At 40.0% G+C, this 12643-nt stretch overlaps 1 protein-coding gene across 3 annotated transcripts in view; it reads left to right on the top strand.

The window, feature by feature from the left end:
• EIF2AK3 (eukaryotic translation initiation factor 2 alpha kinase 3) overlaps positions 1-12643 on the top strand; it is an 82114-nt gene that overhangs the window by 41499 nt on the left and 27972 nt on the right. For 2 of the 3 annotated variants that reach the window (XM_084857467.1, XM_084857465.1), the window contains exons 7-10: positions 1716-1853; positions 6171-6293; positions 6845-7065; positions 7953-8065. In XM_084857467.1, coding sequence (XP_084713593.1) covers positions 1716-1853; positions 6171-6293; positions 6845-7065; positions 7953-8065 — 595 coding nt within the window. The remainder of the gene's footprint in view (positions 1-1715; positions 1854-6170; positions 6294-6844; positions 7066-7952; positions 8066-12643) is intronic. The other variant, XM_084857466.1, reaches the window with a different exon arrangement.

The raw sequence follows: 12643 nt of genomic DNA on the forward strand, positions 1-12643 counted from the left end.
AGCTATACAAGTGATCTATCAACAATCACAAAATAGAGCAGGTAAAGTTCTTTAAATATCTAGGAGTTGTCTTCCAAGCCAACAGAGGACAGAAGGCACATGCAGACTTTGTCAGCCAGTCAGCCCTAGGAGTGCTCATGCTATATTTAAAAAAAATTGCATTAGAGGCAACCACTACGTTCCGGTGGCAATAAAGCTTTTTAAGGCCAAAGTGATAACCCAACTTTTGTACGGTGTACAAATTGGACTATACTCCACTTTTTCCACCCTCAAAGTAGTTCAATCCACATTATTGAGGGCCATCCTCCACGCACCACGGTGCCTTTCCAATGCAATTTTGCGCTTGGAGGCTGGGCTTCAAAAGGTTGAAACCAGGACCTGGCTCGCAATTTTTAACATCTGGCTGAAGTTTATTTTTTTCCCTGTGGGCCTAGCCCCACTAATTCATTATGATAGTTTTCAATCCACATGGTCCAGTAAACTATATCAAAAGCTACTGTCCTACAGCTTTCCCCCTGACACCCCCATCCCGATGGGATACTAAGTAGGGAGCTACTTAGACAACGTCTCACCAACATACACCATCAACACGATTTAGGATCAATCCCCAATCCCAGCCTTTATGACAGAATGCTCTGGCCTTCTAAGCCAGCAAAATATCTTGTTACACTCCCAGTTCAAAGATATCATAGAGCGTTCACATTAGCACAAGGTAACTCACTTCCCTCAGCTGTCCTTGAATGCAGATATAGAAAAGTTCTTTATCATGAACGCAAGTGCTCATGTGGATCAGGGGAGATCGAAACAGTCTCATGTTCTCCTATATTGTTCTTTTTATTGGGATGCACATAAAAGTATTATTGAACCATTTTTAGTTAAATCACCAGGACGTCCAGACACTTAATATTTATTTACTTCTTTCTGATGTAAAAGCACATATCACTCTTAATGTTGCCAAATTCTGTGCAGTAGCAATTAAAATACGCCAGGCCTTAATTTGAGGTTTTATCATGCATAACTTGTGCTATGTGCTCTTCCTCGGTTTAATAATGGTTATTTTCTATGGACTTTGTATAATGTTGTAAATCTATTTTGCTGGTCAATTGACCATAAGAAATTATTACTACTACTGCTGATTACTTTGAAAGGTGTGTGTTCTTACTACTACAGTTACATATTCACCTAAGTCAACAGTTTGCTGTAGGAAAGACAAAAATTAGACGCTGGCCAAAAGGCTTACAATGTAATAAGTTGGAGAAAAGCAGTTTGGGAGATTGACAATTAGGGGATACAGAATATCCTGAAGGCTCTCAAATGTTATTCTTCTAAAATTTATGTTGTGTAAAAAATACATGTTGCAAGAATGCTGAATAGTTGAAAGGGGATGTAAATGATGTTTTCTTGCATAGTTTAATATATAGTATGTGTTTTCAGATTCCTAGCTAGGTAGATGTACTAATGCCACCACTTAAGACAATGCATCTTTTGCATTGCTCTAGCAGTCTCTGCTTATATATCTGTAATATCTTCCTCTCTGTTCCTGAGAGTATAAAATAGTACACATTTTAACTAGTTCATTTTTGCAGTGATTTTTAAAACATGTGAAGTGCCAGTTTTGTCCTTTGGGAAAACTAAAGGTTTCTGAAATACCTCTGTGTTGCTTAGAGGAGTAAACTAATCAATTCTAAGATAAATATATTTGATATATTATGCAGGAATGTTCAGAGGCCAGCTGTACCTTCAGTCCTCAGTCAGAATTTCTGATAAGTTCCCCACTAACCCTAAGGCCTTGGAGTCCAGAAGTGATAGTGCAGTTATACCTTTGCCCATGATCAAGTGGAAACCTTTGATTCGTAAGTACCTGTTCTTGAGATTTTTTTTTTCCAAGTTGGAAGATGATGGAGCGTAACTTTTGATAGGAAATCGTATTACTGTTGTTTGATTAGAACAGCCTTCCCCAGCCTAGTGCCCATCAGATGCTGTGGACGACAACTCCTTTCAGCCCCCAAAAGCCAGTGGTCATGGATGATGTGAGTTGTAGTCCAAAACATCTGGAGGGCACCAGATTTGGGAAGGCTGAACTAGAAGTTTGCGTTAACATATTGATACTTCTGTGCGTTTTATATTTCTTAAGTTTGCACCAATGAATTTTGGGTATCGCATCAGATTTTCAAAGAGTGGTAGTCCTGACCCCTATCAGGAAAAGAAGAAATGGTTTGCCTGCCACTTATGGAGCAATATGATGCAGGGTTTTTATACTGCAGCAGTAACTAATTTGTTTAATAAATAAATGAGGGTTTTCTGGAAATCTTTGAGTTGGAAAACTTACTGGGATTATATCCATTCGTTATGTTTCTAATTTTAGTAAACAGTACATTTTTTAAAATGGATTTTTTTCCATAGAAGACCATCACTGCTTATTGGCATTTCCCACTGATATTAATGGAGCCATTTTAACATTTAGTGAGTGTTGAGTTTTGCAGGGATAGTATGTTTTATATCTTTAGAGTTATAAACAACATCTTAGGGGGAGCTGTGAGTTTTAGGACACAAGAGGGGACAAAAGGGCAACTTCTCCAACCTGTTACTCTCCAGATGTTTGGGACTTCAACTCAAAGTTTGGGACTTCAACCATCAACCCCAGAAGAGCCAACTGCCAGGAATGCTGAGGATTGCCGTCAAAAACATCTGGAGGGCACCATTTTGGATAAAGCTGCACGAGAGGTTTTACCAGGAACAACTGCATACCATTTCATAGTTTTGGTAATAACAATGGTGACCAGACCCTGAGTGTCTCCCCTCCCCCCCCCCCCGGACAATTCCTTCTATGTAGCCCATTATCTTAACAAAGGACAGACAAAAGTAACACCACTTCCATTGCTTTGGTGCTTTTGGAAAGAGGCAACAATGGTGAGCAACAGAATGTTAGATATTTTATCAACCTGACCATCAGTGGATTGTTGTTCAGTCATTAAGCCGTGTCCGACTCTTCGTGACCCCATGGACCATAGCACGCCAGGCCTTCCTGTCCTCCGCTCTCTCCCAGAGTGTGCTCAAGTTCATATTCATTGCATCGGTGATGCTATCTAGCCATCTCATCCTCTGCCGTCCCCTTCTCCTTTTGCCTTCAGTCTTTCCCAGCATCAGGGTCATTTCCAGGGAGTTTTCTCTTCTTATTAGGTGGCCAGAATATTTGAGCTTCAGCTTCAGTATCTGTCCTTCCAATGAGCACTCAGGGTTGATTTCCTTTAGGATTGACTGATTTGACCTCCTGGCAGTCCAGGGGACTCGTAAGAGTCTTCTCCAGCACCACAGTTCAAAAGCATCAATTCTTCGGCGCTCAGCCTTCCTTATAGTCCAGCTCTCACAGCCATACGTTGCTACTGGGAAAACCATAGCTTTGATTATACGAACCTTTGTCGGCAAGGTGATGTCTCTGCTTCTTACTATGCTGTCTAGGTTTGCCATAGCTTTCCTCCCAAGGAGCAAGCATCTTTTAATTTCATGGCTACAGTCACCGTCTGCAGTGATCTTGGAGCCCAAGAAAGTAAAATCTGTCACTGCTTCCATTTCTTCCCTTTCTATGTGCCAGGAAGTGATGGGGCCAGATGCCATGATCTTAGTTTTTTTAATGTTGAGTTTCAAACCAGCTTTTGCACTCTCCACTTTCACCCTCAACAAGAGGCTCTTTAGATCCTCTTCGCTTTCTGCCATTAGGGTGGTATCGTCTGCATATCTGCGGTTGTTGATAATTCTCCCGGCAATCCTAATTCCGACCTGTGATTCATCCAACCTGGCGTTTCTCATGATGTACTCTGCATATAAATTAAATAAGCAGGGCGACAATATACAGCTTTGTCGTACTCCTTTCCCAACTTCGAACCAATCGGTTGTTCCATGTCCGGTTCTTACTGTTGCTTCTTGACCCTCGTACAGGTTTCTCAGGAGACAGGTAAAGTGGTCTGGTACTCCCATCACTTTAAGAATTTGCCACAGTTTGTTGTGATGCACACAATCAAAGGCTTTAGCGTAGTCAGTGAAGCAGAAATAGACGTTCTTCTGGAATTCTCTTGCTTTCTCCATGATCCAGCGAATGTTGGCGATTTGGTCTCTAGTTCCTCTGCCTCTTCGAAACCCCGCTTGTACTTCCGGTAGTTCTCGGTTCACATGCTGCTGAAGCCTAGCTTGTAGGATTTTGAGCATAACCTTGCTGGCATGTGAAATGAGCGCAATTGTGCAGTAGTTTGAACACTCTTTGGCATTGCCCTTCTTTGGAATTGGAATGTAAACTGACCTTTTCCAGTCTTGTGGCCACTGTTGAGTGTTCCAAATTTGTTGGCATATTGAGTGCAGCACTTTAACAGCACCATCTTTTAGGATCTTAAATAGCTCAGCTGGAATACTGTCATCTCGGCTAGCTTTGTTGTTACTAATGCTTCCTAAGGCCCACTTGACTTCACTCTCTAGGATGTCCGGCTCAAGTTCAATGACCGCACTATCATGGCTATCAGGGACATTCAGATCTTTCCTGTATAGTTCTTCTGTGTATTCTTGCCACCTCTTCTTAATCTCATCTGCTTCTCTTGGGTCCCATTCTATTGTTTTCCTCGATTTCTTTGCATTGTTCATTTAAGAAGGCCTTCTTCTCTCCTTGCTGTTCTCTGGGACTCTGCATTCAGTTGGATATATCTTCCCCTTTCGCCCTTGCTTTTCACTTCCCTTCTTTCCTCAGCTACTTGTAAAGCCATATCAGACAGCCACTTTGCTTTCTTGCATTTCTTTTTCTTTGGGATGGATTTAGTTGCTGCCTCTTGAACAATGTTACAGACCTCCATCCATAGTTCCTCAGGCGCTCTGCCTATCAGGTCTAATCCCTTAAATCTATCCCTCAACTCCGCTGTATATTCATAAGGGATATGATTTAGGTCATACCTGAATGGTTTAGTGGTTTTCCCTACGTTCTTCAATTGAAGCCGAAATTTTGCAATAAGAAGCTCATGATCTGAGCCACAGTCAGCTCCGGGTCTTGTTTTTACTGACTGTATAGAGCTTCTCCATCTTTGGCTACAAAGTGCATAATCAATCTGATTTCGATATTGACCATCTGGTGACGTCCATGTGTTAGAGTCGCCTCTTGTGCTGTTGGAAAAGAGTGTTTGCTATGATCAGCGTGTTCTTGACAGAATTCTATTAGCCTTTGTCCTGCTTCATTTTGTACACCAAGGCCATGCTGGCCTGTTATCCTGGTGATTTCTTGACTTCCTACTTTAGCATTCCAATCCCCTATGATGAAGAGGACATCTTTTTTTGGTGTTAGTTCTAGAAGGTGTTGTAAGTCTTCATAGAACCGATCAACCTCAGCTTCTTCGGCCTCAGTGGTTGGGGCATAGACTTGAATTACTGTGATGTTGAATGGTTTGCCTTGGATTCGTCCTGAGATCATTCTATCATTTTTGAGATTGTATCCCAGGACTGCTTTTCCCACCCTTTTATTGACTATGAGTGCTACTCCATTTCTTCTAAGGGATTCTTGCCCACAGTAGTAGATATAATGGTCACTTGAATTAAATTCACCCATGCCTGTCCATTTTAGTTTGCTGATTCCCAAGATGTCGATGTTCAATCTTGCCATCTCATGTTTGACCACCTCCAGCTTACCTTGAGTCATTGATCTTACATTCCAGGTTCCTAAACAATATTGTTCTTTACAACATCGGACTTTCTTTTCACCACCAGACACATCCACAGCTGAGTGTCCTTTCAGCTTTGGCCCAGCCGCTTCACTCTTTCTGGCACTACTTGGACATTCCCTCTGCTCTTCCCCAGTAGTATATTGGACACCTTCAGACCTGAGGGGCTCATCTTCCAGCATCATCTCTTTTGGCCTTGTGATACGTTCCATGGGGTTTTCTTGGCAAGAATACTGGAGTGGGTTGCCATTTCCTTCTCCAGTGGACCACATTTTGTCAGAACTCTCCACCATGACCTGTCCGTCTTGGGTGGCCCTGCACAGCATAACTTATGTCTTCACTGAGTTACGCAAGCCCCTTCGCCACAACAAGGCAGTGATCCATGAAGGGGATCAGTGGATTAGTACTGATAAAACTAGGAAAGTGTATTAATGAATAGCTTTAACATCCTCAGCTTGGAAATTTTTGCTTTCTTTCTAGATTCCCCTTCTAGAACTCCTGTGCTGGTGGGATCTGATGAGTTCGATAAATGCCTCAGCAATGACAAGTTTTCTCATGAAGAATACAGTAATGGTGCCCTTTCAGTCCTGCAGTATCCCTACGGTGTGTGTGAGCTATGCTTTGTTTTCAACTGTTGCTTGAATAGGTTATTGTATGTATGTGTGTGTGTGTGTGTGTGTGTGTGTATATATAGCAAGGGTTTTCACCTACTAAAATATGTATTTGTATGCTTAAATCTGTGGAACCCTAATTATTAATCTCTACATAAACTGACGAGGTTGCGTTCTCAATACGGAGGACTGTGTCTCTCCGGTGGAAAACTTGAGTCATGGAGGCTTTCTGTGTCATTTTGATAGAGCAGCTCCCATGCCACAAGGCAAAAGCACTGTTGAAAAGAAGGAGGTTTCCAAAATCTGTTTCTAGGATGGCTTGGAAGTGTGTTGTTCAGAGAGGAAAAGTCAAAAGTCTCACTGGATGTGCCTAAAGCTGGGCAAATTCTTTGGACTCCAGCCAATGTCTTTGATCACTTGGTTTGCTTTTTAATATGTAGCTATTTGGAAAAGACAAACTTATTTATCCAAAAAGAAGTGCTCGATAAGTGGCAAATATAAGAAAACAATCTTGTAACATTAATTCTTTTCTTTTAAACATAGATAATGGCTATTTTTTGCCTTACTACACACGAGAAAGGAACAGACGAAGCACTCAGATCACTGTCAGGTTTTCTGACAACATGAACTACAAGAATATCCGTAAAAAAGATCCAGTTCTTCTTCTGCACTGGTGGAAAGAAATAGTTAGCACCATCTTATTCTGCATTGTGGCCACAACTTTTATCGTGCGCAGACTTTTCCATCCTCATGCTCGCAATCGAGTAAGTAGAGTGACTTGAATCTTGAAGTGTAATTCCCTTTGAGGACTTTTTTTGTTATGGGTAATGTGTTTTTTTGTTATGGGTAATGTTTTTGCAGGTTTCTTAATGAAATGTAAGTTTGGTTTTCTAGAATCAGTAGGTTGTCGTAGGAACTTTTTAGTGACCGCTAAAGAAAAATAGATCTTCTCAGAGTCTGGCCAAATGATCACCTTTAACACAAGAAACGCATAACCCAGTTATGTGTAAAGCAAGAATTTCCCCTTTTTAATTATAAGCCTGCTGGTAGGGCTAAATTGATAACAACAAACTGTTGTACAGTGCCTAGAGTATAAAGTACTTTATAAATAAATAATATATTGTTACCTCATACTGCCCTGATACTGTGAATGGTGACGCCACTCCTTCCCTCCATACCCATACCATCTTGCAAATTCTTAATTTTATTTTTAATGTTTTCAAGGTTGAGCAGTCCTGTGCAGGCTCATTGCAGGCTCAGAGAGCTCATCCTTTAATAGAAAAGGGTGAAAAAGTTGCATAGGCAGGCCTATTTTTTCTCCCCACGCGATGTTCTGTTATGTTGTGAACTTTTTGCTTTTAAAAATATATACCCTTTATCTTTTTTTTGAAGGTCATGCCCTTGTTCTCTCTTCTCCCCCACCTCCGGCCCCTGACTTTGTGTGGTAGCCTGGATGTAACCCTGTTGCTCTGGAATGGGGACTTGTGGGGCTATCGCACAGAGTGTAAGATACAGCTAGGGCCCAGATACCCTTACCTGGACAAGTCCTTAGACAGCATTAGCTTTATGAAAATGACTTTCTTCCATACTTGTGAATATAAGCTGGTCTCAGCCTTGCTTAGTTGTGAATGAAATGTTCTTTATCTATCAGCAGCGGAAGGAGTCTGAAACCCAGTGTCAGACAGACAGTAAATATGAACCTCTATCTGGACAGACTAAAGATAACAGCTTGGTTGACTTAAAGAACTCTGGATATGTGTCAAGGTAAAAGCAACCCCATTGGATTTCTTTCTCAATTTTTTATTGTGAATTTTAACCAAACAAAACAAACAAAATACATTAAAAACAAAAACATTAAAAATATAAGAACATATTCTAAAAATCCTCAGTTTCAAATATTACAATACTCTAAGGAGAGAAGAAGAGGAAAAGAGTGTTTATACATAAACTTCGGTAAAAGCAGACCAGATATCCAAATATAAGTCCATTTGAAAGTTACACCTACATATGACTCTTTGAAATGTTGCTAGCGTTGTTAAGTCTTCAGTCCATTGCATTATAGGCGGTGAGCTTTTATCCTTCCAGTATCATAATATCAGTCTTTTAGCAACCACAAGGGTACGAAAGATCCATTTATGCTGACTATGTGTCACATTCCAAAGAACAGGTAAGTAATTTAAGAGAACATTTACATCAGTAAATATTAAAGAACTTTCCAATACAAAATTTATCTGTATAATAACTTCCTCCCAAAAGGAGGTGACTATTGGGCATTTCCAAAACATAGGCGTTGATTACATCACACCTCCAACAGTTAGCCAAATTCATAGATTCATAGAATAGTAGGGTTGGAAGGGGCCTACAAGGCCATCGAGTCCAACCCCCTGCTTAATGCAGGAATCCAAGTCAGAGCATCCCTGACAGATGGCTGTCAAGCCTCGTCTTGAATGCCTGCAGTGTGGGAGAGCCCACCACCTCCCTAGGTAATTGGTTCCATTGCAATATCAGTCAGGAAGTTTTTCCTGATGATCAGCTGGAATCTGGCTTCCTGTAACTTGAGCCCATTCTTCCATGTCCTGCATTCTGGGATGATCGAGAAGAGATCCTGGCCTTCCTCTCTGTGACAACCTTTCAGATACTTGCAGAGCACTATCATATCTCCCCTCAGTCTTCTCTTCTCAAGGTTAAACATGCCCAGTTCTTTCAGTCTCTCTTCATAGGGCTTTGTTTCCAGTCCCCTGATCATCGTTGTTGCCCTCCTCTGAACCCTCTCCAGCTTGTCTGCATCCTTCTTAAAGTGTGGTGCCCAGAACTGGACACAGTACTCCAGATGAAACCTAACCAGTGCTGAGTAGAAGGGAACTAGTAGTTCCCGGGATTTGGAAGCTAATGCAGCCCAAAAGAGCATTTCCCTTTTTTGCAGCCACATCACATTGTTGGCCATATTCAGCTTGTGATCGACAACAATTCCAAGATTCTTCTCGCTTGTAGTGTTGTTGAGCCAAGTATCCCCCATCTTGTGGATTTGGTTTCTTTTTCCTAGGTGCAGAACTTGGCATTTATCCCTATTAAATTTCATTCTGTTGTTTTCAGCCCAGCGCTCAAATTTGACAAGCCTTTGTTAAAGAGACATTGTGGCATCCAATAGACCCGTAACAAATGTTTTTGCTGAATAAGGCATAACCGAAGATTGAAAATAGACCTCCACCCTCATCCGCGCTGCCTCAGAGGCAGCACAGAGAAGCTCCATCCTCCATGCTCGTAAGAGGAGCGCGGAGCAACTGAAAACGGGCGTTCCAGGGGGGCGTTCCGGGGCGGGTAGAGCGAAGCTGCACGTAAGACACATCCAATGTGTCGTACACCAGCTTCCTCTCCCGGTCAGGCCCCCTGCCACTAGACAGCTGAAAACAGTTGTCTGGCGAAAAAGGGCAAGGCGGGAGAGGCGCGGAGGGAACAATCCCCCCCTCAATGCCTCTCCTGCCTTGCTTTGGATAGGCGGTCGCCTCCAAGTTTGGAGGCAGCTGCCTATCTAGTTAGGATTGTGCCCTAAATCAACGACTAATCTAAGATTATCAGCCCCCTGTCTATTTTTAATCAATCCCACCTGGACTGGTCTAACCAATATGGCCATAACTTGTTGCAATCTATCCGCCAAGATTGCTGTTAATGTGTTGATATCGACATTAATTAATGATATAGATCAACAGTTAGCCCAATAAGTATGATCCATGCCTGGCTTAGGAATCACGGTAATATAAGCGTCATTTAACAATGAAGAAAGGGAGCCCACCTGCCTCAGAAATATGGTTATAGAGGCTATACAACTTTGGGGCTAAAATACTGGAAAATGTTTTATACCATTCCATTGGGAATCCGTCCAGACCGGGTGATTTCCCAGTACTCATTTTCATTATTGCATTAATAATTTCCTTTAAACACAGAGGAGCTAAAAGGAACTGTTGTTGTGAAGAATCTAAACATGGAAGATTCATCTGAGAAAAAAAAATGCTTCCATATCTTGCTCTGGTAGCTTGTTAACAGTAGTATAAAGATCAGAATAAAACTTTAAAAATTTTGAGTTTATGTCTGTAGGAGAGGTATATACTTTGCCACTCTCATCTTGGATAGCTGAAATGACATTTTGATGTTGATGCTGTTTATGACGATGTACAAGAATCTTACAAGGATGTTCACCATTTTCCCAATATTTCTGTCATAGACAGGTCAGAGGAAATTCCGCCTGCTGTGAAAGAATATTAGTCAGCTCTTGCTTAGTATTCTGTAGCTCTTGATAAAGTTGTGCTGTAGGGGAAATGACAAACTGAGTTATAAGAGATTTCAGCTTCTTGTTTAAAAACATCTGTTGAGTTTTTTAAAGTTTCTTTTAATAAGAAGCATAAGAAATAATTCTGCCCCTTATAAAAGCTTTACTGACTTCCCACTCAGTGGCACACGAACCCGCCGTACCCTTATTAGTATTAAAATGTTCTCTTAGTTCAGCTAACATCTGAGTTTTAAACTTCTCATCATTAAGAAGAGAAACATTTAAACACCTAGGAATATCAGAAAATTGTATACTAGGGCATGATCTGACACTACTAATGTGTCAATCTTGCAGTCTTTAGTTTGACATGCCAAAGGTGTAGAAATAAAAAAATAGTCTAATCTAAAGCAGTTATGGTGAACTGCTGAAATAAAAGTATACTGTCTGTCAGCAGGATGTAAAATCTCCAAGCATCAATTAAACCATATTCCATCATATAAGCCTGGAGTGCCAATCTCACAGCAGATTGGGTTTTAGGAGAAGGTATACTCCTATCTAACAAAGAATCTAAGACCTTGTTAAAGTCCCCACCCACAATCAAATAACTGTAAGCAGTATCAATCAATTTAGCAAAACAATCATGAAACAACTGGAGAATCAATATTTGGCCCATATACATTGATCATAGCAATTAATTTACCCATATACTTCCCTACCAGAATAAAAAAAACACCCCTCAGTATCAATAATCACCTGTTGAACTAAAATAGAAAGTCGCTTATGTATTAAAATCACAACCCCTTTACACTGTGTTGAAGTATCTGTTATGTAAGCCTCACCAACCCAGTCCTTTCGCAACATCTGTTGAATTGCAGCCATCAAATGAGTTTCTTGTAAAAAAAAAAAAAAAAAGCCATGTCAACATTAAGCTCTTTTAACTTAGTAACAACTCTTTTCTGTTTGTTTACATTTCTCAGCCCCTTGACATTCCATGAAATCACATTAGGCATTAAAAAAGCAAAAATACATTATTTGCCCCTCCACCCAAACACATCTTTCCAAATTTACAAAAAAAACTAAATTTATATAACATAAGTGGTATAACAAATACATCCTTAGTTTACATTTAGGACTAACCATTTCAGACATTATTAGAATAGTTCTTATTGCATAGAAACTGAGAAAAAAATAAACATTATTAAAAAATATAAACAATAATTGAAAATGTAAAAAAAAAATAAAAATCAAATCTAATTTGTGTCCCCATCTTTTACCTGATACCAAAAAAGTGCCGCCACCCCCCAACAAACCAAACCAAACCAAAAAAACCTCTTAACAAAAACAAAAAATAAAACTTTTGCCTGTCATTTGGATCGACGTGCAACCATAATGCTCAGCTAGGCCCCTCCCACTTATTGAATACATACACAGAGAAAAATTACAAACAAGCAAATTTAACCAGCAAGAAATAATAACTTTAAAAAAAGAATAAAACAAACAAACAGGTATTTTAAGTAATATTTTATCTGGAGACATATGCATATATATATATATATATATATATATATATACACACACACACACACACATATGTACACACATAGCATTAATGTGATAGTTACATATAACCTATGTTTAATCAAAATCTGTAAACAGACACACTCGAGAACATAAATTATATATACATGGTTATGGTTATACATATGCAAAAAGAAAAGGGGGGGCAAGAATAGAAAAAGAAATCTATTTTCTAAGGCGGGAAAAGAAGCAATGGAATGCGATACAATTACGTTTGTCATGTCACCCAGACTTGATATCAGTGGACGCCAATATGAAAACAAAACAAAACATGATGCTGATAAGCAACTAAAGAAAAAAGAAGGTGGCTGAATTCCAAATTCAGAGAGCTGAAGAAGACAAATCCTTAGTTTTAATTTTAATGCCAGTGAGACATGATTCTGTAGCATCAGAACTTAAAAACTTCATCCGGCCTTCAAAAAAAAATGCAAAATGTAGCAGGATATTTGATGTGGTATTGCAAATTAATTTGCTTTGCCAGATTTCTTTCCTTGGTAAAT

Source organism: Heloderma suspectum, chromosome 5 (genome assembly GCF_057233095.1).
Source record: "Heloderma suspectum isolate Gila_16-S chromosome 5, 16-S_ref, whole genome shotgun sequence".
NCBI lineage: Eukaryota > Metazoa > Chordata > Lepidosauria > Squamata > Helodermatidae > Heloderma > Heloderma suspectum.